This window comes from Magnolia sinica, chromosome 17, assembly GCF_029962835.1.
Source record: "Magnolia sinica isolate HGM2019 chromosome 17, MsV1, whole genome shotgun sequence".
Taxonomy (NCBI): Eukaryota; Viridiplantae; Streptophyta; class Magnoliopsida; order Magnoliales; family Magnoliaceae; genus Magnolia; species Magnolia sinica.
The window spans coordinates 6455748-6482903 of NC_080589.1; the positions used below are offsets into that span (position 1 = coordinate 6455748).

Below are 27156 nucleotides of genomic sequence, written 5' to 3' on the forward strand. Positions count from 1 at the left end.
AGACGAGTGACATCTGACATGGATGACCTGTCAGTCCCAAGAAATTGGGAAATTGGCCCCCCTTTCGTAGCCAAATAGTACTTTAATGATAATAGTTTGCACCATCTATATTTGTGGAAATGCCTTCGTTATGCCCATATATTTCTGAAATGTAGGTTTTGCTTCCACAATGTTTGTCCCCGAGGCATCTGTTATAGCAAGTAGGTTTCGCTTCGATAATGTTTATGCGTGAGCTGTGGTTCATAGCAAGTTCGCAATCATATTTTCTATTAGGTGCACCCACAAATACTAAGTAACAGTAAGGCCATTTTTTTAAGAATAAGAAATATTTTCAAAGGGCTACAAGGGCCTATTATTATGTTGGAGAGATGAGAGATCCATTTGAATTACAATTAGATTTTCTGACTAGTGCCACGTCATCTTTCACCGTCCAAGGGTGGGACCACTGATATGAGCTAGTTCGGGCCATAAATAATACGGCTGTATTGGTCTGAAATGGGTGTGAACCCGGCGATGTGATCGGGTCTTGGTGCTGAATTGTATGGTACACCAAAGTCAACTTTCCATCCTTGGCTGAATGATCATTCAAAGTCTTTTAAGTTTCATCTATCTAGATAGATATACTCATCAGTTCAATCAGTGGCCCTTTATGCTGAAAGTGGGAAAAAAGGTGGGGAAGAATGGCAGATGTTAACCCAAACACAGGTAATCATGGACTATTTTTGCTGCGGGCATGGTTAAGTTGACGGTTTTCAGACCCCAATCTGATCATGTTTTGTTCGTTGGATGAACCCCATGTATAACAACTGTTCTTGTCCAGCGAGTATAGCTGAAAAAACAATATAACGATGTTCTGTATGCATGCAAAAGAGCCCAATAATCAGATGTTTTTGTTTTTTTTTCTATGATGCACTCTAATGGCCCATTGGCACATGCCATAATGACAAATCACATGCAAGATCTCACAACTGAGTTTCACATCGATACTTTCCAGGCTGGGTCAGGTCAGGATGCAGTCTGTGTTTATTAATTACAAGCTAGATAGGTAGTTAGCCCATTCTTTTTTTAATTATATTAGTTGTTGGCCCCATTCTTTTAAAATCCGAGCCTTTAGATCAGGCCCAAACAACCTTTCGTGGATATTTTATTTTATTTTTTAAAACCTTTTCTTTCCCTTTTCTTTTGAGGGATTAAGGGTGGCTATGGATTTGTACATTGATGGAAAAATGTTTTCAAGAGTTGAAATAATGCCCCAGCTGTCCACTAATCATGCTGAAGACCAATCCATGTCCACCTATGATTGACAGCCCTTAGATAGGAGGGGTCCACAGACCACACATGGCCCCAAAATCACCATGATTGGATCATTAAACCCATTATGTGAAGCTTATGGAATATGGAAGATGAGAGTAAAACCAAACACCCTTAATTGGGTGTTTGAGATAATTGAATCTGCTGAATATTCAATCCCCGCAGACCCAATCATCCAACAGATCCACCATGATTGTGGATGGGCTCAACTGAGCCCGCAGGAATGTCCACTAGAATAATGTTAAGAAGAATCCATGTGGGATCATTTGCTTGGAAAAACAAACAACAACATATATAGTATGGAGAAAATCGATTTTTTTTTTCTTTTTATTAATGGTAATAGTTCTATACAAGAATAAATTCTGGCGGGTGGTTTTCCACAACCAGGCGACTGAGATCCCTCCTTTGAGAAGAGGGACTGCCAAAGAACTATCTCCAAAAACAAAACCGATTTCCAAAATTGGATCAATGGGTGCAAGATTGCAATAGGAGATAGTAAAAGAAGAAAAAAAGGGGGGAAAAAAAAGGATATCTACAATAACAATGCAGGCTCTCAAACATCATTCGAGACTGATTCTTCTACAAAACTGTCTCGGTTCCCAACAATGACGATAATATACGCGTCATCCAATCCGACAATCGCCTCACCTTCACTGAAAGCTCCGCATTCTTCCCAAAGTAGGATTGGAGGTTTGACAGCATGACCATGATGTCGTGCTGGACGGCCTCCAAACTACGGTAGTAATTGTTCTCTAATCTCCTCTTGATCACTTCAAGAGAGAGTGGAACTGGAAACCTGTAAGAACTCGTACAGCCATAAAGCTTGATTTCAGATTAGATTTTCTATATTGTTCATAATCAGTAAAAATGAGAAATTTTACTAGAAAGCCCTGCATTTCAGACGGGAGCAGGCGAGGTAAGAAATGGAGATAAATCCCCCTCAAATATGTTTCTATCTTCTCTATCCTGTAAGGAATTGTAGGGTCCTGATGCACCAGTCTGCAAATAGAGCCCATGGTTCAATGATCCATGCACGCCACTGAACTAATGGACCTGACCATGAATGCGTGATTCCCCAAAACTCTCCCAGATTAGAGGCTCCTACCACTTTGATCAGTGGCGACAAACATAGCAAAGGTCCAGAAAGGCCAATGATTTGGAGTCTAGGATCTTGAAGAGTTTCTGTCATCCACCATCTCCCATCTGCTCTAGGTCCAATAAGATCAATGGTCAAGATAAATAAACCATTGGATCACTTGTACACTGGGTGCATAAGGGCAAACTTTGATGCATTAGGAATGGTTACTATAATTAACTGGACAAGGAGATTGGCAACTCAATGTTAGTCCTTTCATCAGATTCACAACAACAGTTACAAAGTACAATACTGGTATGCAGAACGAAGGTGTGGCTATCCCCATCGGTGTATGCAACAGCACGTGGAAAGTCAATAAATGCTTACAAGTGTTATACCATGCTGAAAGATAGTGATTGTCAATGGCAGGAAAAGATAATCAAACTACTATGAGAGTTTCAATTGAATAAATGAATTCCGTGATGCTGCAGAGTAAAACGTTCTCCTACTATCCGTGGAATTTCCATATAACAGAAATGAAAAGTGCGCTTCCACTGATACAATTTTGAAACAAAGGTATCCGAGATGTATCAAAACACGTGCAATGTATAAAGGCATACCTGTTTAGAAAATCAGATTTCTGCGATACCTTTTTAAACTTTTGAATCCCAAAATGCTCCTGCAATTTTCCAGAAAACAATGAATAACAAACCACTAGATTGTCCCAAAAAAGAGGATGAGCTCAACACATAAAAAAGGTCGACCTGATTTTTAACGTTCTCTAGCTTGGCAAAAGAAGAAAGCAGCTTCTCTCTGATGTCCTCGTCAATGTGGGGGTGCTCCCATCGACCATCCGGGTCGTGAAGTTCCCAAGGACTGTGAAAATGTGGTTCTGAGGCATCACTTCTGTACTGAATAACACATCTTTCCCACGGACAGTCTGGAAATTCAGGAGATTTAGGCTTCACTGCTATTACCCGACCATCCCACCAACTCCCGCCTTCCTCATTCTCATTTCTCCACCACACCTGACATTTGTCCCTATGTGTCCAGTTTCTCCTAACGGCAGCATCATAACGCGTCCTTTCAACGAGGAAGTCCGAAAAATCAACTAGCTCCGGCAAAGTCAATTTGAAGGTTTTACCAAATACACTAGAACAAGGATCTACAAATTCAAGGGTGAGTTTACAGCAGCTTTCTCCAGAACCGGGAAGCGTTGAATAATCAAGGCTCACTACCTTGCAAAATTCTACAGATTGTATGTTTCCCTTGAGTAATCTCCAAGGCCCTGCTTCATGGGAATGGCTCCACTCTAAATACTGTTGATGGCCCTGAAATAGTATATATAGCCCAGATAAAAATTATAAGCAGTATTATATTATGCACAAATCACAATCAAAAGAAAGCATGCGCTTTTCTTTGTTCAACCCAGCAACGGTACAGGTGGGGTCCACCTTTCGATCAGTAAACCTAGTGAGACCCGTCATGGGCGAGCCATGCCCTAAACATCTTCCTTATCACCATACAATGAAAATGGAGGACCACAAGTGATGGTTCACATTTAACAGAGGCCCAGTTGGATGGTCAGGAATGGCAGATGGGGCAGATTTTTGGGGAAGCTTGGATCCACCATGGGGCCCACCATGAGAACTATTTGAATTACCAAAAGGTGGACCGTACACAAAGTTTATTTAGCCAAGCACATGCTCGATCGAGCATTGTATGCTTCTTGAAATTATAACAAGCAATGTTGGAGTCAATGCCAACCATTGATTAATCAGCAACCAATGACACCTAGCAATGATCAGAGATAATAAATCAGGGTAATTGATTTAGTTACCTTTCTTACATACATAACCTCGTCGCCTTTTTGGGGAATATATCGGTAGCTCTCCTCATGTTCTGTTAACATCAACCATGATGGCTTTCTTGCTGCATGGTATGCCTTTCTTCTATCTGGAGGGCTTAGGTCACCATCATAATAATTCTCTCTCCTGTTTCTAGCAGACCTTAACCCAACAGTCACTCTTGAACCTGAATTCCATTCCTCGTGCCCATTTAAGGAAAATCTTTCAACATTTCTTGATGTCTCCACAATGCCATGACCTGTCCTCACTTTGAATTTACCTATCGCAGGATTTTGCTCCCGGGTTGTTGCCTTTGTGCCCATGGATCTTGTTCTACGGGCTCCATCAGTCACAGCCTCAGGAAAGTCCATTTCCATGACAGCATTGTGATTGCTGGCATTTGAGGTACTTTCTTCCATACCACAGATGTCAGCTTCTGAATTCGCTCTAGCCTGGTATGATTTCGACCTTCTACAAACAGCATTGGACGTGTTTGAATATGAATGCAACCTATTTGAATCCTGATCAAACGGAGTCCCTGATTTTCCTAGCCCAACATCCCAGGCTCGATGGTCTGGGAGTGATCCACCATTACCATCCTCCTCCTCCTCAGGCAATCCTACAATTCGATCATGTTCCCCCTGTTTGGGACTTCTGGACACCAAATCAGATCCAGAAAATTTCCTATCTTCTTTTGTTGTAACAGAGTTTAGCTTTGAAGTGGATAGATTTTCAGGTTCCTTCAAGATTCCTTTTGATTTAATCCGTAACTTTCTAGTGATGGGTTTGGTGTTCTCTTCCACTCCTTGAATATTGTCCATATTATTCTTACAACTAAGAACAGGTGCATTTCTACTATCAATTACTATGTCAGCACTTTCTGAGCGCTCATCATGACCCCCATATTTGCTCATACCAGGCTGATCTCCATATCCCATGTCCTCAAGCCGCGTTGTTTCAGATGTGTTTCCATTACATGGGTCATTACTTGAGAAGTCAACTAGTGAAGAGTTGTGTTCATATGCAGGAATGATATGCTTATCTTTTGTATCACCAAACCCTTCAGAAGTTCTAGGTCTAAACTGCTCCTCCCTCCTGTAGGCTTTTCTGTCTGGTCGATCTCCATGAATTTGATTTTCTGAATGTGCCATGATTCCATACTCATCATCTGATTTGAGATGTCCATTTGCTTCATCTTCGGTTGGGCTTTGCCCGTCCAGGGAGACGTTCGAGGCAGGCCATGCATCTGTCAACAGAATGTCACCCAATCGCAAACGCTTTGATGTTCGAGCTTTTACTTCCCCCCATCTGATTTTGTTATCCTTGTACCCTACAGATAAATCTGGCTTATCTTCAATTTCAGCTTGCCCTCTCTCTCTGATATTAATTCCACCACAGTTTTGAGGGAGAGCAGCATTGACTGTATCACCAGAAGGCCCCGATTCTTGGGTGCTTGAATAGGTTTGGTTTAGGTTTGTCATATCTGAAGGAGCTTTACCTAATGAACCCATTACATAACCCTGCCCATGGGATTCAGTTTTTGTGTTTTCCGGAGGTGCGAGTTTCTTCGGATCACGAACTGGCAACTTCAGGACCAATCTCCTCCTGTTTACAGTATTAGTTTCGTAAACAGGCGGTTCAGGAGGTATGACTGCAGTTTCACACTCATCTGACTCTTCTTTCTCCCTTTGGTGTTTTTGGCGCACATTCTGTGTTGATCTATCAGATTCATTGCTCTGAATGTTTGAATCGGGTAGCTCTGATTCACTCTCGGATGAGTCATTCTCTGAGCCCTCTTCCTCTTCCCCATCTGTGGATGCCCCAGAAATTTGAGAAAACAAATTAAGGGCATTACGTGCAGCAAGTCTCTGAGGGCGCAACGACTTTGATTTAGAAGACTTTTTCTTCTTTGAAGCCAACCGGCCATGTTTTGATTTCCTTCTTCTGTTACTCTTGGATAGAGTACCATCTCGCTGATCCAAGTTTTTCCTCTTAACACGCCTCCCAGAAGAAGTTGTGACCTCAACCTGAAAGAACATAGAAGCATAAATCCCAAGTAAGAGAAAATGGGAAATGTAAATGAGTGAGATGAATTTTTGTCTTACTTCTGCCTTGTGTTTTCTTCTTCTAGATCTGCGAAGACCATCCTTATTAACGTGGTCGGCCTCACTGTCTTCCGCACTGCACTCTGGATCACCAGAAGAACCAGCGCTCAAACTTATGTGCTCCCCTTCACTAGAATACTCCTCAGGAACATTATACTCTGAATCTGACCCGTCACTTTGAACTTCATTTTCTTGTTCCCAATCCATAGCATCTAGAAACTCTGGTAATGGCTCAATCCATCTATCCAAGTCCGGAATTGGCAGCATTGGATAATCTTGGAGGCCGAAATGCTCCCCAGGGCCAACAGCAAATTTTACGGAAGGAGGACGCCACTCAATACCCAAAGCACCTAATCGCCGTTGCTGGTACATGCTCTGGTAAGGTTCAGGATAAGGGATCATGCCTGAAATTGACCAATTACACCAACGGTATCATGAGATCATGTGAGTTTACATGAATCTTATCTAAAAGTAAAAGCATGAATTGAAGTTGGATAAAGGAATGTTAGATGCATACTTGAATCACAAAGCAGATCTTGAATGTTCCGTCTATGTGGGACAAGCTGAGTCTCCTGCATCAAATGTAGCCATATCTCATATAATCGTAGTCGGTGACAACAATCAGGAAACACGGGAAAATGATGCACTCATGAGAATCCCATAAAGGCCAGCACAAATAATAGCATTGCAATCGTTGAATGAGATGCAAATAGGGGGTACTCCAATGCACATGGGGAAAACTCCCAACCTCAGATTTTTTATCCAACGGGATTTGGATCCAAAAGGGTGCTCCTGGGTGGGGTGTTTTGGACGTGTTAACGCTTTTGAAATAACTAACATATTCCAAGTCTGGAGGGAGGGAGAGAGAGAGAGAGAGAGAGAGAGAGAGCTCACCTGATCTAAAACGTTACCATGGGTGTCTTGAATGAGAGGACGATAATCACCAAGGAAAAACTGTTGTGAAGATTAAAGAGGAACATCAGAACATTGTCACACAACCTACTTCACTGTTCATATATATATATATATATATATATATATATATATCTGTGTGTGTGTGTATTGCAAGGTGAGAAGTTTATCAAAAAGAAGCAAAAGCAACAAAGAAACAAAGCAAAAGACACTGTTAAAAATATATTACTAGCTGAAGTTGGTAATTACTAATACCTGGTCATATTTGGCATCCTTTTGAGACTCCCCTTGCCCTGAGGCTAATATGTATATTTGGCCAACTTCATCAGAAAGCACAATAGATGTCCCATCCCTGTATGACACAAAAAAGAATACTCATCATGAGGATAGAATTACAACTTGGGCTGTGTGAAAAGAGAGAACTCAGGATGAATGTCAAGACACAGCAGGTGATCTACAATGACAAGACAGTGGGAGAATGATCAGTTAAAAATATCAGCAAACAAAGTTACTGTATTAAACTTGATACAAAGAACTCAAAAAGGAAAAAAAAAAAGGTTGAACAGAATAAAGTACAAATAGCCATCATCAAAACAACTCCATTTGTTCCCCACTACTACAACAACCAACACATACTTTCATAGAGATATGGTATGGAGATAGGAGGCCATCATAAGAAGCAATTATTATGGCATACCAGAAACTGGGATATTTAAACTAGGAACATAAAGCAAGAAATAAGATAACCATTAACTTCCTAAGTAATATAATCAAGTAGCAGGAATTCATGATGTTTCTATGTTAGTTTTATATAAACAATTAGCTATATAATTTCTATTTTAAAGACACTGTTCAAATGCAACATGACAACTACAAAAGCTATGGAAGAGCACAGATTGTTGTACCTACATTCATTTCCTCTCCGTAATCCCAACCATCAGTTGGAGGACTACCTCAAGGCGATGGAGGAATTGGAGGATAAAGCGAAAGAGATTGCTACTCCGAAACAATATCAGCTAGCAAGGTTTGTAAAAATGATGGTGCTTGATGCTTGCTTCATTATCGAGCTCTTTCTAAGGCTCTTTCCGAGAGAGCAAATAGAGGAGTTGTTCAGGCAACAAAGAGATCTCAGTCCTCTTCCTGAAGTACCGGAGTTCTTTTTCCATTCAGATGGCTTCGAAGACCCGATATTTGATATGACTGGGACGGTGGAATATACAGTGTCTGATACGCTCCTCTTTGAAAATCAAATTCCTTTCTTCGTTCTGCAGCGTATTTTCATAATGGCTTGTCCAGCGAACGTACCACATTTACTTGCGAAGATGGCCCATTATCTCTTCGATGGATTCATGGCTAGGAATAAGAAAATCGAGATCAAAGATTCCTACCATCGTCTGCTCCATTTATTCCACTTGCATTTGTTACCAACTCCAACTATTAGGAAGGAGGTGCCCAACCTTTCGTTGACTATTTATGAACCGCGCGAGATGATCCCTTGCGCGACTGACCTCCAACATGCGGGGGTCAAGTTCAAGAAGAACGAGAAATCGAATAACATCTTGAACGTGAAATTTAGCAACGGGGTGTTGGAAATAACGCCCTTCGTTATACATGACCAGAGCGATACTCTCTTTCGGAACCTCATAGCATTCGAACAATGCTGCCTAGAATCAAAATTCCACGTTTTCACGACTTACCTTGTGTTCATGGATTACCTTGTCAATACGTCCAAGGATGTGGCACTGCTCCATCAGAATGGGATCATGGATAATTTTCTGGGAAGCGATGATGATGTGGCCCTTCTATTCAACCGGCTCCGCATTGGGATATTCCATAATTTCAAGGGAAGCTATCTTTCGGATGTACATGACAATGTGCAAAAACATTGCGAGAACAAATGCAACATGTGGCGGGCGAGCTTGAAGCGCGATTATTTCACCAATCCATGGTCTTTCATTTCTTTGATTGCGGCTTCCATCCTCCTCCTGCTCACCATCACCCAAACGTTCTTCACCGTCTTTCCTTATTTCTGACCGCGGTCCCTAGTTCTTGATCACCATGTTTTAATGGTTTAGATTATTTTGATTTTTCTAATTTGTGTTTCTCTACTTGTGTATGAAAAACATTACTGTATAATATAAATCCATCTACATTTTCTTTTAATTACGGTAACTCATCCCCAGTTGTTCAGGTTCATTTAACTGTACTGATCCCTATCAGGTTCAAATTGACTCAGATCAGTTGCATATGACTCAGACGAGTCACCTATATATAATGACTGCCAATTGTTAAATTCCCTTCTTATACATTGATACGCCATCTCCTTAAGCTTCTAGAGAAAGTGGTGATTTGACATAGTTACCGACTTTTACATTAAGTGGTTGTTTGATTTAGTATTGGAGGCAAAGGTCTTAGTTCAAGTTTCAGGAGCAGCAAATATACCTTGATGTTATATTCTCCCATTAAAGGCTAGGAAAATAAAGTCCGGCCAAAGGAATAGGAAACTAATCTTGGGATGTTGGGAAGCAAATATATATTCAAGAAAATAATGCGAAATCAAACACAAATAAATCACATAGAAAACACACAAATTTTACATAAAAAAATTCTCACGGGAAAAAATCACAACACAAAACGTTAAACAATTTACTATGAAAATGATATTATAAGAGATGGGATGGACTCACTGATCTAAATGACTTCAAAATTATTTTCCAAAACCTTAATTAGCTTTGTTCCAGAATAGCTTAAAAACGTATTAACATTCACTTAGAATACCCTAATCCTGATTATAGCATATATATATATATATACTATCATGACCTGAATTAGAAACAAATCACGCACTTATGCAGTTCTGCGCATGTCGTCGATGGAACCTTCGATGGCACCGATAGCCATTGAATACCAGCCAATAACATTGAAAACACCTTCAATTGCACCAAGTAGCAACTCCAAAACTATACAACAAGCAACTCAGATTTTCTTGAATTTTTTCGATAGAAATAAGTGTCTGTCAATGACATCGATAGACTCTTTATTTCAATCAGATTGAAGACATATGACAACAAACCCAAAATTAAACAGACTAAAAACTACACGCAGGGCCACTATAGAGTACCACTACTGGAGCGCACTATGACTGGTAGGTGTTATTTTGGTGACGGTTGGAAGTGAGCTAGATGGCTGGATGACACCCTCTGATTAGCTCGCTTTAGGATGAATTGGGCATGTGTCGGGAGCTTAAGAACAAATTGGGCTGGCCTTTGGGTGATCAAAGCCGTTGATCCGGTGGCCCACCAGATGCATACGTGATAAATAACAAAGCATTGCTACTTTATCTATGCATACCGCAACACCATGTGTCAGAAGTTAGCTCCATTGGATTGCTGGGCCTAGGCTGTAAGTGGGCCAGGCTTGGATATCAACTGGTGGCTTGGCCTGACCTGTTTAAAATTAGGTCTTGTGCAAAGGCCTGGCCCATTAATAGTGTCACCATGGTACAGTAGTTCCTGCATCTCCACCACACACGTGACAAATGGCCCATGTGTCTAGAACCATCTCCAGGGAAATCAGAACTATTTATGTGGTGGGCCCCACTTGAACAGACTATAAGTGTGAAAAGACTAATTGGAAAATCATAACCCATCGGTTGGCGCAATTTTAAAGGTGGGTTTCATTCTCCTGATGGCCCACTGGGTCAATGAATATCAGTACCGATGCCATCAAAGCATGCCACATGTGTGGTGATGATGAAGGACACGAACGTACTAAATGTACCTTTGGCCCCCCATGTATGGCTCCCCTGCCTTGTGTGTCTGAGAGCTAAAATTATAACTGCTGTGGCGTCTAGCAAAGTTGTAAGGGGTGCGGGTGGATTCCTGGATCCACCATGGTGGGTGGATCCTTGACTTTGAGGCCCACCATGATGTATGCCTTACATCCATGATGTCCATTTGTCTTGACAGATCATTTTATATATAGCACGATCCCAAAATGAAGTAGATCCAAATTTTAGGCGGAGCACACCACACCAAAACCGTGGTGATTGACCATTAAAAACTTTTGTGTGCCACATAAGTTTTGGATCAAGCTGATGTTTGTGTGGTCCTCTCATCCAGGTCTTTGATATGTTATGAACGGGCGGATGACAAATAAACATTCTGCTGACCCCTAATAAGTTTTTTTCAAGGTGGGTTTTCAATCATCACAATTTCTTGTGGTGTGGCCCACCTAAGATTTTGATTTACTTCATCTTTTATATCGTGTCTTAAAATGATCTTGAAAAATGGATATATTGACCAAGGTGATTATCAAAGAGAAACTGAAGTCATGCTTAGTTTCTATTGGCCTTCAAGTTTGAAGACCAGAGGGAAATTCACATTGAGTTCTATACATTGGCATGGGCTTTTGTAAATTCACCATACTCATCAGGAGATTGCCTATGATTAGTCTTCAAGTAGGATGTTGTTAGGATCCGTGGAACTTGGCCATCAGAGGTGTTTTGTTCATCCATCCATCACTTTTGCGGGTTGAGCTCAGCTCACCCAAAGGGATATTTCATAATTTCACTTGGAATTTTATATGAACCCTAGTTCATTTGGGTTAAAAAATATATATTTTGTAGTAGTTGTTATTATATTGAGAATCGTTTTTTCATTAATTTTTTGCCTTTGAGCATAGTGAATTAGTGTTAATATATAGATATACTGAAAGGTAACCATATAAATCTTTGTATTGTAGTTTGTCTTTTTTTACTTTCTTTTAATTCTGATATTATTGTGTGTGTGTGGTTGAGAATGGATTTCTTCTCCCAACATGATGGATGACATGATATAAGGTAGCTACATCATGGTGTGCCCCCCAGTCAGGGATTTACTAACCTTAGGGGATCCAGGATCCATTGAAAGCCTTGTCCATATGCAATATTATCGCCAATGGTTAGTCGTATAGCTGTACGTGAGTTGAACCAAGTCGAGCTTGGCCCAGCTCGACTTGGCTCGACCAGTAGCTAACCCTAGCTCGAACTCGGCTCTGCTTAGTCCTCAAGTCTAACTGGTTAGCTCGGCTCGGTTTGGTCAACAGTTCAAGCTGAGTTTGAGCCTACGCGACATTTTCTCAAACACGTAAAGGGCATGTTCAAATTTTCATATAATGCAAAACAGTTGGGTTGGGTGCGGGTTGGGTCAGGTGGGTTGGGTGGCTGGGTTGAATTGGGCGTTGGTTGGGTCGGGTACAGCTTAGGTCGGGTTGGAAGTAGGCTTGACTCGACTCGAAGTAAGCTCACCTCGTCTCGATCCACCAGCTCACCTCGAGCTTGACTCGAAAGTTTTGGCAAACAAGCCAAGTTCCAATGGTAAGCTCAAAGCCGAGCTCGAGGAGAGCACGGCAGAGTCAAGCCAAGCTTGGCTCACCTCGACTCGACTGATCTCGATGTACAGCCCTACTTGCTGAGCCCCTGCCAAGACCAATTCCTGCCCCTCCAAGGATGCAATCTGCATCCGATTTTCTCCCTCCTAGTTGGGCTTGGTCCAACCAAGGGCTAATGCAACCCCGCCTAAAGCAGTAGTGATAAAGATGCCCAACATTGGGGCTTTCTTGGGCCCACCCTGATGTTTATTTGCCAATCCAACTATTCATGAAAGTCACATGGATGCAGATAAAGGAAAAAACACACAAATATGATCAGCTTATCCAAACTTCTAGCAGTCCTAGAAAAAATTTAAGGGTGGGCGTTCAATCCGTGCTATTTGGTCCACTAGACCCTTGGATCTGTACCACTGCTTGTGGTACAGTATCCTCCTTGTACGGACATGCCACTTGTGTAAGACATCAGTATCATGTTAATAATAGGGCTCACCATGAAGGTCACCTGATACAAAAGTCAGGTATTTCCATGCATCAGGTAGGCCACACTGTTATAATCCATGGATGGCCAACACTGTCTATGCATACTGATCTGACCCACTCAGGGAATTGATCAGCCTTATTTTTTATTTTTATTTTTTAAAATAATCCTCATGGGTTTATTTTAAAAAACGTCTACAGATGCGATGGAGAGGAATAGGAGTGCGATGAGACCGACAAGAAGATGGGTTTTTCTCATAATCGCCACATGCTGCCATGAAAAACGAGAATTGGAGAAAAAGCTGTTGTCTTTGGAGTTCGTTTATTCATGAAAATGCATGCAGAGAGGACAGAAATCAGAGTTGCACTCGTGTGAGTGCACGTGTGCTACATTTGCTCATCAGGTGGGACCCAACGTGGAGATGCCCCAGTTTCGGAATCGAGCTGGTCCACTCATCGAGAGCGGATTGTGTCTCTTTGGGGCCCACAGGGAATTTATGTGTCCCATCAACTCTGTCCATCTGTTTTATCTCATCATTTTAGGGTATGAGCCTAAAATTGAAGCATATCCAAAGCTCAGGTGGACCACACCACAAGAAACATCATTCTTCCTACTGTTCCATTTGGTGTGGTCTACCTAAGCTTTGGATATGATTCGATTTTTAATACATACACTAAAATGATCAGATAAAACAGATTTACGGCATGGATAAGACATATACATACATGATGGCCCCACAGACTTTACTCAATCGGCTCTCCCACTCATCTGTCAGGCCACACGTGCGTGCATTCCATTTGGAGTTTGAACCATGGGTCATTCCTTTTCAACTGTCCCTTAAACTCATTAGGTGGGCCCCACACTGGCAATCTTGTAGAAGCAAGTGAATGAATTCCACCACTTATTAATGCTGCCGAATTACTTGTGAAATAAACTTATCTTATGGGGAATCCTTGCTCTTGCCCGGGTGGTAGACTCTCGGGAGTTCCAACACCACTTATCTCACCATTGGATTGATGTGTACTTATTGGAGGTTTAAATGAGTGATATCCTATGGTTCTTAAAAAAATAAAAATGTGTCCACTAATTAATGGTTTGGATTCTTCAACCAATCTGATTTTGATATTATGACTTTGAGGTTTTGATAATTTAGAATGACTATCCTAGCTTAACACATGCTACATTCACAATTTTCAACTGTTTGCTAACTGTATATAAATAAATAAATAAAATTCACCCAAAATTTTTTAGTCACATTTTACAAGCAGAGTCCATAATATGGGCTTTATTTTTAGAGTGGACAGGCTAGATATCATGGTTGAGAAAAATATTTCCATCTATAAAATAAATAAATAAAAATCACCCGAAATTTTCTAATCACATTCGTATGAGAAATTTTCACTGCAATATTATATAAAATTGTAATAATTAATTATAAATTCTTTTACCTAACTCTTATTACTATTAAATTACATGTTTAAACAATTATGATAAAATCATAATGATGATTCTTTGACATGTATTAGTACTACAAATTATAGTCCCCTTTTTATAATAAGTTTTGCATGAGTTTCTCAATGAGGATAAAGCAATAGGTGGCTTTTGCTGTGTCATTTTAATGATTATGTGAAATCCATGCCAACTATCAAGCATGTTCCAATATCATAGAAGGGCTCAAAAATTAGCTTAATCCATGATTCAAGTGGACCACAAGATTAGAAATAGTATACAAAGGTAATGCTTATCCTCTAAACTATTTTTCTCAATATTGCTGATGTGAATTTTATATGGACCTTTTTTTTAGCCCAATGCCTAGATTTTGGTGTCTCATCTAATGGTTGGAGTGGATTACTTATAATAATTACAGTCGGCCCTAAAGAAATCAAAGGTAGGCATCTCTCACCATGGACTCCATCAGCATAGTCCACATGAATCACAAGTTAACCTAATTTTTTAGACTTTGGCTTAAGATTACAACATCATTTAAATATACACAAGGGTGAGCCCCTAAAAATAAAAAATAAAAATCAAAGGTAGCTCTTCCAAATATTTCAAAAATCATGCATGTGGAATTTGCTCCCATTATTAGATGTCTGATTCAACATTTGGCCCACAGCCAAAAATCAATTTAACATATGATTATACATACTATACCAAATGAAATAATTGGGATAGATGACCACCCTTGATTTTTAAAGAGCCATTGTGATGATTACATGAATCCACTCTAACAATTAGATGCCATGACCTAAAAATGTAATTACATCCATGATTCAAGTGAGCTGTAGTAAGGGAAATAGTTTGGAGGGTGAGTAATCCTATAAATTATTTCCAATAGATTAGTCCTGATTTAATGGGGCCGATATTTGGACTAAAATGGATTGATCCATCATGTGGTTAAGTTGGACTTCACAGATATTTCCTCCAATCATAGCCTGTACTCAAATTGTCTGATTTTGTTAGGATTTGAATCTGATACCATTCTGGCCTTATTAATACCGAACAATCAGACCAACTCACATGGCGTTGTGGCCATTGTAGCAGCGAGCCTTGAATAGATCCGCCTCTTTCCCGTCTAAGGAACTCTTTGGCTTGGGCTCGCGCTGGACTATTTTGATGGTTCATAACCGGGTTAAAGTCGGGCTTATGTTGAACAATGCAGGCAGACCTTGAGCCTTTGACAGAATTTGGCCCGGCCATAACCTGGCCCGTTGGAAAACTACTTGACTCGATGAAATGTGGCCTGAGATTTTCTCTCTACGGCGTCTGCACTTAAAAGAGGTATGTATGGTTATCTTTTCTTCTTCTCCCTCTCTCTCTCTCTCTCTCTCTCTCTCTCTCTCGCCACGAATAGGAGCTTGAGATCGAGTGCAGAGCTCTTCCATGTCGTCGTTGCTGCAGCAGCAGCTGTTTCTCACAAACCCATCTCTGCAAAAACCCCTTCTCTTAAAAACCCAGCACCCCATTCCACACCTTTCCCAAAAGACTCCACTCTCTCTCTTTCTCTCTCTCTCTCTCTCTCTCTCTAACGTTTGAGATATGATACTGTTTACAATGATCAGGGATGATGGTTTCAATGTCTAACTGTCTGGGTTTTTAATTGGTGCAAGTGAGATCATGGCTCGACGATTCAAACCCCAAACCGTTGAATTGATGGGCCTCAGATGTCCAATGCACTGAAAATTACCCATGTTGGAATATCTTAGAACTATAGATTTTGCAGCCTTTTTTCAATTGAATGTGAACTGTTGCTGTATTTGTTCTTTACTGTCTATTTTCTGACCTACCTGTTGGAGTTTGGATGATTATAGTTTGTGAAATTTGGGGAAAAAAAATAAATAAAATCGAAATAAATATAAAAGGTCAAAAAAGAAAAAAACCCCTCAATGTCCAAGGTGAGATTTTTGTGTGGGCGGATGGGAAAAGGAGCGGGTGATTCATTTTAACCCACGTATCTTACAGGGGAAAAGAAATAATGAAACAAATAAAAGATGAGGAAATGCTTCGAACAGTGATCAAATGGTCAACCATATGCATCCATGTTCTATATCCAACGGCATAGATATAAATTTCTATGGTTAGGATTATTCCTTAAGCATCAGATCCTATGACCATTCCCGAGTTCTCAGAAATTACCAATTCTGGAGGATCTTCATGTGAATGATTCAACTAGCCTGCCAAATGAACACCTCAAATTGCGGTCACAAGCATGGCCACAGTACCAATCCCTGGGAAACCCCTCATCGCCTACTCTTAAAACCGAAACAAAAAATGTACCTGATCGTGACCAATCCCAACATCTAGATGGCCGATTGAAACATTGTTCGATCGCCTGGTCCTTTGATTAAACAGCAATTGATTCACATTACTGAACTTATAGTTGTAGAAGTAATCTAGCCCAGTATTTTAAATAGTGAATAGCATGTGGTGTGGCGTTCACCCCTTTGAAGCATGAGGCGTAAGCTACATAGCGTAAAGCTACACTCTATTCCTAGATTTTTAATCAAGGTGCTTGGTTGCACCAATGTTATGATATTTTGTACCAAATTAGACTGATTAATAATGAAATTTAACAAAATTTCATGATATTTGGTACAAAAAAAATGCAATCTAACGTAATAGGAAAGGGCAATGACTAACTATAAATGTAAAGAAAGAGCATTGAAACTAATTTAATATTATTATTTTTATTATTTTACTAAAACCATTAAAAGGCCAACTAATTTTTATTGGAAATAGAAAAATGTAACAAATCATTAGAAACATCATGTGAGCTACGTAGTGTGTAGCATAGTCTATGTAGTGTGTAGCATATGCAAATTATCAATTTTCATGAGCTACATAGTGTTAAGGCTATGCTATGCTCCGTAGTTTAAGTTACACACTTCATAGCGTAGCAATTTAAAACACTAATCTGGCTCATATAGCAGGGTGGTTAGGATCATCGTCTAGTTCAAGAACAAATTTGAGATGTCGACAGCCTTGGTGTAAATGCTAGTGCACTTGACATTGGTGGTGTGGGATCCATCATCATGGATGATGCCGCCGGGGGTTAGAATGGAGAGTGTTACGAGGGTCTGGTGGACATGAAGCACAAAAATGCAATGTGCTTCCTGTCATTGATGAATGCAACTTTCTTCTGATTATAATCTAGTATGATGGGGATGTGACCGTTGATGATGCCATGAAAGTTGAAGATTCTCTAGAATAGGGAAATGTAATTGCCCTTTTGGGAGGACAGGGGATAAGATATCATTATGGTGCCCTGACTGACCCAAAGACGCTCCAATGATGAAGATGGCCTATAGAAGGGCCGCTCCGATGCCTAACCATGCAACTCATATATTTAAATTCTAAAAGATATCAATTCTATGCAGGTCCTGCCATGTGTGCAAAACCTAAAAATGTGATGTGGAGCGATGGATATACAGTATTCTGGTTCTTCCGCATCGTCGCCTTATTAGAAATTCTAAGCCTTTCCTTTCATTCTCTTTTTTCGGTTTTTATTATTTTCTGATCTTCTTTAAAATACGCAGGTTGAAATGGATCAACCAACTGATTTTCCAGTCCGTCACAAAAATCTCTCTGTGGATATTAAGGTATTTTGTTCTTTTATATTTTCGTTTTCAATTTTATTGTATTTATCTCAAAATTTCACATAATCATGCAAAATTTAAAAAGTAAAGGTAGAGAAATACGAGGAGAGCCAGTACTTATTGCCTTCTTTATTTGCACCCAAACTCTTTTTTTTTTTTTTTTTTGAGATTTCATGAATTTAATTTAAAGAAGAGAAAAAGGCGAAGATGAGGGATTAATGCCCCAAAAATTACAAAGATATAACACAAAACCAAGAAAAAGACTCTATAGGGCAGCCGGTAAACTGCTTAAGACCAAGCCCAAGAGACCACATCTCCTTTGACCTTTCTAAAAGCTTCAACAGTGCTGCTGAATTAATTCCAGGAGCTTTCCCACACTGCTTACAATGTATAAATAAGTGGCACTAAGTCGGCATCCCTGAGACACATGATGCATGCTTTTTTTTTTTTTTTTTGAAAGATCACAATAATTGTATTAAAGGAAAAAAAAAATACAGAAAAAGGATAGAAAGGCTGCTGAGAAAGCAGACCCAACTAAACTCCAAGAAAAAGGAAATCACAGCCCTTAAGGCAGTCTACATGAGTAGCCCATTCTATCATTAGACGTTTAGCCTTACTAGCTATCAGCAAAATTTTAGACATCCTTAAAGCATCTCTCATTTCTTTCTTCCCAAATGGACCACCAAACTACAAGAATAGCCATTCTCCATAACCGAGTCCTCTACTTGCCTAAACTGACCCCATGCCACACTTTTAGTTGTTGACCCACCGAACCAGGGAGGCACCAGTTGATTCTGAACCGAGTTAAGAATTGTGATCGAATACGGTTGATAAAAGGACAGTGAATGAGAAGATGGTCAACTGATTCTTCATCCAACATGCAACAAAGACAAACATTAACTATAATCATCCCCCTTTTTCTCAGATTATCAACCGGGAGAATCTTCTTCTTACCAACCAACCATCCAAAAGAAGCAATCTTAGGAGGGACAGAATTATCACATGATACATGCATTAGGAATGACCTTGTATCCCTTTCATAATTATCATCTGTAAGCACTTTATTTTGCCCACTAACCACACAAATGTTGTGACTTTAGGAATGAACTTAGTCAGATCACCAGAAGCCTTGCCGGATGAAGAGCACAGCGAAGCGTAGAAACACTTGATAGGAAAAATCCCAACCTCTCTAGCCTCCATGTCACTGTCTGTATCTGCAGCAAATGAACCCCTGCTTTGCAACCTCTCAATAAGTCTCATCTCGTCCTCCATCTCATCCTCAATTAAGATTCCATGACAAGGATGAGACCAAACCACTCGATCTCCCATGATCTTGAAAAATTGGGAGATATCCATCTCCCTCTTGGCAACAACACTAGCCAACCTGGGAAAGCCAAACAAAGAGGAGAGTCACCACACCGAGGATCCTCCCATTATTGAACACAAGATCCATTACGCACCATAAACACTATTTCCTTCTTGAAGTGATCGATGATTCAAAAAATGCAATCCAATCCTCCAATGCTCTTTGTACATAGAGGAAGATTTACTAATCTAGCCTCTTACTTCCACCCATATTTGCAAGCAATGTTTCCAAAGATTCTTCCTCACCCCAGATCTCCACAACCATTTCTCTAGTAATGCAAGATTCATTGCTTTCAAGTCCCTAATGCCGGTGCCACCTTATTGGGATGCATGCACATATGCCCCATTTCATAAGATGAAATTCGTGTTTATTTTCCGAATCTTGTTTAATCTGCTAAGTACATGGGTCAGACATTGGAAGATAGACATGAAATACAATGGCATATTCGACATGGCTGCTTTGATGAGCATTATCCTTCATCCAAGTGACAAATACCTACCCTTCCATCTTGAGAGTTTCCTCTCAATTTTCTCCACCACCTTTTCCCTTAAATGCTTAGTTGGCTTCTCTATACACAAAGAAAGACCCCAAATACAAAAATGGAAGACTTCCAGCCTTGCACCAAAACACCCCAGCTAGTCTTTCAATTTCCTCAGGAGCCAACCTGATGGCAAAAACTTTACTTTTATGGATATTCACTTTAAGGCCCGAAACAACTTTGAAGCATCTCATGATTTCCTTGGGTTATCTGCTACTCTACTTACATCAATTTCTAAAGATGAATATATTTGATGTGTCCATGGGTCATATCTGCATGTTCTCATATGGATTCCTAAAGATGAACAGCACCGTAGACCTATTTGATGTGTATCCATGGCTTATTTTTTTGTACAAATTCTCATATGGATTTGTGAGAACCATTTTTAGAAAAGGAACTGACATCTACACCCATCCCTTCTGATTTGCACACACTCATTTTTCCATTCTTGGGATTGAAATAGTTCAGCTTATTTGCTATTTCAATTCCAAAAGAGGAAAATGGGTGCATGCAACTCAAGGACAATAGGTTTAAATACTGCATTCCTCTATGCGGTTGATGGAGATTGATTGATGTGTTGGGTTTAGATTTCTTCAACTACATATCTAATTTGTGCAGATGCTTAGGTGTATGTGTTTGTTGGCAAATCTAGGAGAAACCCATCTTCGCAGAGCGGAAATATCAAATCTGTTTAGTGATCCAAATCCTTCATATAATGGGCCACATTGTGTATGGGAGATACCCCAAAGATCTTCCCTTAATATGATCCTAATAATCCAACAGTTTCTCCATTAAATGTGGGCTATTGCCTGTATATTTCCATTAGAAAGCCATCAATCTAATGGCTAGGAGTATCATATGGGGGATTGGGCACAGCCCATGCTCATAGTGCTGCAAAAGTTGGGCCTGTCCTATACCCCTTGTGGGTTAGATCAAATAAAAAAAAAAAACAACAATAACATTTTTTTTTCGTGCATTATATAAATCCTCTCTAAGAAACAGGAGATGCACGTGGTAGATGGAAATGTGATTGATGGATTGGGTTTTTATTTTGTCAACTACATGAGTACAGACCTGAAGAAAAATCCCATGCGTTTTATAATACTTATCATGAAATCAAGAAGACTAGGAAACGCCTTTGTTTCAATCAGCAAGAAGAACTTGAAATTGACATGGATTTTGGAGATGTGGTTTGTCTTTCATGTTACTTTGTTCCATTTGTGATCTTTGCCTGTCGCTTTGCAGGGAAATAAAACAGACGTAGTGCTCTGCAGCTACGATGATCACTTTCTAGTAAGTTTTGCATTGCTATTTGTTAAGGTTGGAAGCATAGATAGAGATGTTCCTTATATTTCAATGAGTGTCCAGGTTATGGCGACCCAGATAGGAAGTATGGGAACAATACTAAATGCAAGGTCATCTCTCTCTCTCTCTCTCTCTCTCTCTCTCTCTCTCTCTCTCTCTCTCTCTCCCCTCCCCCCTTTTCTGAAATGTGCATGTCAACATTTTTTATGTCTACTTGCAACTCCAGTTTTTTCAGTTCAACTTATATATTCGACAGTCAAAGAAGTACGAAGTTGGCTTCTATTTTTTTTCCTTCATCAGTTCAGCTTCTTTTCTTCATCTTTTTTTCCCCTCTAATCTCACATGTGCCGCTAGATGTGTCAGCACATATCAACCTGGCAAATGTGGTGGACATCGGAGCTGTGTGTCAGATGGGTTGCATTGTGTTGATGACCTAGTATGATAGTTAGGGGTGTACATCGAGTCGAACCGAGTCGAGCTGGCCCCAGCCTGGCCACTGGCTGACCTCAGCTTGAACTCGGCTCGGCTTGGTGCTCGAGCCTGACTGGCCAGCTCGGCTTGGTTCGATCAGCAGCTCAGGCCAGCTTGGGCCGAGTTCGAGTCAAGATTGAGCCAAGTTCGCCATTGAGGCATTTCCACAAACACCTGAACTGCAACTTCAAAATCTCACTATTTAACAAACAGAAGCAATGGTTTTACAGGTATTTTATCAAACACCTTCTAAGCAACATAAAAACCAAGAAAAACAAAGAGAAAAAGGGTATTTGTTTCATGTACATACCTTCCTTGCCACCAGCCACATTTTGTTGAGTCATTTTATCAAACAGTTGGTGAGCAACATCAATGGCAAAGTAACCGAGTCACCGAACTGGTTCGATCCGAGTTCGATTCGAGCTGGATTCGATCCGAGTCGAGTCGAGCTAGGGCCTGCTCGAACTCGGCTCGAACTCATTTTCGAGCTAAAAAAATCAGCTTGACTTGGCTCGAACTCAGCTTCGAACCGAGTCGAATCGACCTTTTTCGAGTTGAGTCGAGCGAGCTGACCGAGCTAGCTCGGTTCGTGTACACCCCTAACGATAGTCAGCTCAGTGCACTCATTAGGATGGCCAAACATCCATGTTGAATGTGGAGTAGTTGCAACTTTATTCAGTGTTCAAACATTTAATTATTTTCATATATCTAGTTTGATGAATGGACCCAGCTGTTTTCAGTGAGCCCGTCTATGAGGTTGGGCCCACCTGATGCCCATTATATGTGCCCGGTTGGAATGCTTCGCAATGTATTAGAGGTGCCTATGGAATGACATGTGTGCGCTTAATGCTGGAGAGATTTTGAGTTTACCTTGACCAATTTAATTGGAGATTAGGAGCGGGTTAGTTATCTGCGCTATATATAATTCAGCTAGCTTTTGGACCATTGCAAATAGTTTTACTAAGGTAGAGAACTTTGAATATTGATAGGCTATAGGAAGACATTTTAAACAAAGTTGGAACTATTTTGGGAACTGAAAAATATGTTTGATGTCCATCGTATATTTTAGATTTCACCCTCTCTATGCCTTTAAATGGCCTAGATTTTACCTACAAATCCTTCCATGCGAGTAGCCTACTCTCTTCTTCTTTACGTGTCGCTCACCCCAACGGTACTATTAGGGAGCTGTGCAACAAAGGTTGTATTGTGCCCATTATGGTGGCTATATGAAATCCACCCCATCCATCTATTGTGCTACCTCATTTTAGGATGTTGGCCTGAAAGTGAGGTAGATCTAAAACTCAAGCAGGCGTTGCTCTGGAAAAGGTGGGGTTGGGTCACCCACTGTTGAAAACCGCCCTTCCCCCATAGCGTGTAGCTGCAGCTTTTCCCTCTGCCTCTCTCCTTTACCTTTTCTTCCCTACTATCCCTCCATGTACATTGCACATCGCATACCCCTAGTTTTTATGAATGATGTTTTTTTTCCCTTATAAAAAGGAAAATACATGCATCATGGGCAACAAAAAGATTTGCCATATAAAGCGACCATTTTGACTCTCCCCTCTTCTGCAAGGGCGTCCACTACGTCATTGGCCTTTTTGTAATACATAGCAATGCAAAGCACCTATTCTTGACAGGAAGTTGCCAATCTTGTTTTTCACGAAGATGATCTCCATGGTTCAGAATCAATTGAACCTGAATATATTGTAGGAGTCCTTTTACCGAAGTATATAAAAAAAAAGTCAGCAAAGATCCTCCGATCTTCAATAGGAGCCCGAGCTTCCACATCATTTTAGTTACCCGATCCCACTTGCCCAAATAGGATCAAGTTCATCTCCCCCTTATTCATAGCTCAATACGTCTCCATTACCAGGTGGGCCTGGATTTCAAACACTAAGTGGCTGAAAATCACCAGCTACTACATGAGGTCAAATTCATCTAATGTTGTAATACATAGAAGAGAAATTTATTTATTTGATCATTGGTGGGGCCATTTGGGAATTGACGGCCAGGTAAGAGGGAGGTGACCCACAAATCCACTAGCCCATTCCGGTAATAAAACCCTAATGTGCAGAGATCATAAAATATGGATTTTGTATGTGTGTGAGTGACATGCCTAAGCATCAGACGGGACTGTTTGTTCAATAGTACCATTGGGAGCAAGCCATGGGGCAAGAATCACACTGATCATATGATCCTAACACATCGAATGGGGCCAGTTTGTTACAACTGTCCATTTTTTACGAGCCATAAATCACATGGTTAGAATCATTAAACCCAGCACTTCGGAATCGTTAGTAATACAAAGTGGTAAATCTCGCTGATATCTGACCGGGTGCATCTTCTACTCGATGGCTGAGATGCTCTGGCTCAGTTCATCTTCCACTTGATGGCCACGATGCTCTTTCATTCTTCACTTTCCACCATCTCCATCCAATATCTCGATAAACTGGGAGTTCCCACACCTCAGAATTCTTTTTGACTAATGTCCATTGGGTTATGATTTTGTTGTAGTACCTCTTATTTTCTTTTGACATTGAACATTTTACCCTTCCTCTTTTTTTCCTTTTTTTTTTTTTGGTTCCCAACATTTTTACAGAAAAGCTAACATTTTCTACGGAATTCAATCCCATTCCAAACCGGCCTATGAATAAATGATTTTGTACGTTTGGGACCATGGTGCAGTGATTCAAACCTTTGATCTGATAGGCCCTGCAGCGGATAGATGATTCCTAAAAATATCTCAGGCAGCCTGGAAAATTATTGAGCCTTTGATTGTTGGACTATTTTCCTATGTCAGCCGAGTATGCATATGGGTGTCAAGTATAACAAGGATCCGGTTCGGCAGATCCTTAAAATGCAAATTCTCAGGAGACAATCACACCAAAGATTGGTAACTACTTACAAGTATGACCATGTTACAAGTATCCGACTCCATAACTGCTATAGTTCTTTTTTTCTTTTTTCTTTTTTCTTTTTTGTCATTGAGTTTGGACTGTTGTTTCGTCTTCGCCTTAACTGTCTATGAGCTAGCCTGTGAATGAAGGGTTGGGAACTCACAATCCGGAAGAATTCCTGGTCATCCTTCATCCATTGCAGGTCCTATCAGATCAAGGAGTTAGTAATGATAAAAATCACAGTCCTTGATGTTCGGAATCATGTCTCATCAAAATCTATAATTCCTTTCCTCTAGAGTCCTCGTCAACTCCTCAAACAATTCCATTAAACTCATTTGAATGTGAACTTACCGTTTTCATGTGCTAGGAAGGAAGAAGGCATGTCAGTCAATCCAACTTTCAATGTGTCAGTTATATTTGGTAAACGAGATGAGGTACTGCGACCACATATCTGCTGTTGTATTTTCTTGTTTTTGGGGACAAAAAATCCTGATACTTGTAAAATCATGGTGCTTGCAGCCGATGCTGGTAGCATGTGCACGCCAACTGATCGAGCACATAAGGTACACTTTTGCACTTGATTTTATTTAAATAAATTCCATATGGTGGAGAGCAAGGTTTTAAGACTCCAGGACTCAAGACTGCCTCATTCAGTTCCGAGTGAAGTTGTGATTCATCTGTGTCAAGGGGTGATTCAGAAGAGTTGGGCTGAGTCACCTCTATTTTCAGTTCGACTCCTGGTGCTGAACTGGAGCTGACTCAGTAGAAAAAGATTTGATGAGGATAATGTGAAGAAGAGATGAGAATATTGAGAGAGGAGGAGGAGGAGAGTTTGGGAGAGATGATGTGTTAGGCTTGCATGCCCTAACACATAATATTTTATTATGAAAAAGCATATAGTACACTGCAGGGGAATAGGGAAGTGTGCACATGCACTTACACTAAAAGGACACACAATAAATACAATACACTAGCAGTTAAAAGTGCATCACCCCAAAAATGTTTGGGTAGATGTATACCAAGTAGAAGGGTGCAAGCAACTTCAAGAAGATGACGATTCTTTCGTTCTGCAATACCATTTTGTTGAGGAGTGCGAGCACATGATGTCCTAAATAAAATACCACGTTCCTGCAAGAAGGACAAAAAAGCAGTAGACATGTATTCTCCCCCATTATCAGAATGGAGGGATTTGATGGAACAATGAAATTGAGTGCACACTTCATGATAAAACACTTTAAACGCATCAAACACTTCACTTTTAGATTTCAAAAGATAAATCCAAGTCATGCGGGAATAATCATCAATAAAGGTAACAAAATATCTAAATCCAAAAGTCGAGGTAACCGGAGCTGGTACCCAAACATCCGAGTGAACCAGAAGAAAATGTTGAGATTTCCTCCCAGAAGAGCTAGGAGGAAACGTAGCACGATGATGTTTAGACAATTCACAAATATCACAGCATAATGGTTTAGTGACAGGTAAGGAGGGAAACAAAAGTCTCAATTTAGCAATGGATGGGTGGCCTAAGCGGCAATGCCACCGAGTCATGGACTATTGATCTAGAGAAAGGGTACTAGAAGCGGCAACAGGTGTATCATCGAGAAGATAAACGCCTCCTCGCTCATGCCCCCCACCAATCACTCTCTTCGTCTGTAGGTCTTGAAACAAACAATAAGAAGGAAAGAAGGTGATGGAACAATTGAGTGATTTAGTAAGAGAGCTAATAGACAATAAGTTTAATGGAAAACGAGGCACATGCAATACGGAAGACAAAGACAAGGAAGAAGAGAGAGGGATGGAACCAATCCCAGAGATGGGAGATTGAGTTCCATCTGCGACTGTGACATACTGAGTGGGAGAAGAAGAAGAATAAGAAGAAAACAATTGCAACTTACCAGTCATATGGGAGGAAGCTCCAGAGTCAATGACCCAGGAGGTAAGAGAGGATGACGCAAGAAGGGCGGTACCTGACTGGGCCGAAGCTGCGTGAGAAGGCTCAGGAATATCCCGAATGTAAAGCCGCATAAGGGCATCATATGCCGCCCGAGAAATAATAAGAGACTCCCCTGAAGTAGACTGCTCAGCTGTCGGGGTGGAAGACTGGGTCTCAGAAGCAACAGTGGAAGCAACAGAAGCAGCGGTATAAGTAGGACGACCATGTAGCTGCCAGTAATAATCAATAGTGTGATTAGTTCCACTGCAATGTGAACAAATGCGGGAACCATCATGTCCTCATCCACGTCTACCACGACCATGAAGACTACGGCCGCCGCGACTGCGATCTAGATTGCGGCCTCTACCACGACCACCAAAACCAGAAATGCGCCCTGAGCTCAAGGATGATACTCGAAGACCAAGGGAGGACTGATCGCCAACAAGATGTGC

At 40.6% G+C, this 27156-nt stretch overlaps 3 protein-coding genes and 1 long non-coding RNA gene across 6 annotated transcripts in view; 2 read left to right on the plus strand and 2 right to left on the minus strand.

The window, feature by feature from the left end:
* LOC131231023 (uncharacterized) overlaps window positions 1-25052 on the minus strand; it is a 67095-nt gene extending 42043 nt beyond the window's left edge. Inside the window, exon 1 of the long non-coding RNA XR_009164166.1 lies at window positions 24751-25052. This is a non-coding gene — a long non-coding RNA (uncharacterized LOC131231023). The remainder of the gene's footprint in view (window positions 1-24750) is intronic.
* The window catches only part of LOC131231017 (UPF0481 protein At3g47200-like), a 92537-nt gene that overhangs the window by 58771 nt on the left and 6610 nt on the right, over window positions 1-27156 (plus strand). The gene's annotated exons all lie outside the window — the stretch shown is intronic.
* Window positions 1-27156, plus strand: part of LOC131231021 (uncharacterized) — a 104008-nt gene that overhangs the window by 48669 nt on the left and 28183 nt on the right. For 2 of the 3 annotated variants that reach the window (XR_009164165.1, XM_058227096.1), the window contains exons 1-6: window positions 15820-15879; window positions 18135-18197; window positions 21344-21391; window positions 21467-21513; window positions 25139-25205; window positions 25291-25334. Coding sequence is in view for 2 of the 3 variants with exons in the window: in XM_058227096.1 (XP_058083079.1) it covers window positions 15835-15879; window positions 18135-18197; window positions 21344-21391; window positions 21467-21513; window positions 25139-25205; window positions 25291-25334 (314 nt within the window). In the remaining variant the exon portion in view is untranslated. Of the gene's footprint in view, window positions 1-15819; window positions 15880-18134; window positions 18198-21343; window positions 21392-21466; window positions 21514-25138; window positions 25206-25290; window positions 25335-27156 lie in introns of those variants that run through there. The other variant, XM_058227097.1, reaches the window with a different exon arrangement.
* On the minus strand, window positions 1612-7844 carry LOC131231015 (uncharacterized). Its single transcript, XM_058227087.1, has 8 exons — window positions 7506-7844; window positions 7233-7292; window positions 6856-6910; window positions 6339-6742; window positions 4227-6260; window positions 3151-3717; window positions 3007-3065; window positions 1612-2107 (listed from the first exon to the last, which is right to left on the minus strand). Exons 4-8 carry the CDS (start codon window positions 6738-6740, stop codon window positions 1891-1893), a joined length of 3279 nt encoding a protein of 1092 aa, XP_058083070.1. The 5' UTR covers window positions 6741-6742; window positions 6856-6910; window positions 7233-7292; window positions 7506-7844; the 3' UTR covers window positions 1612-1890.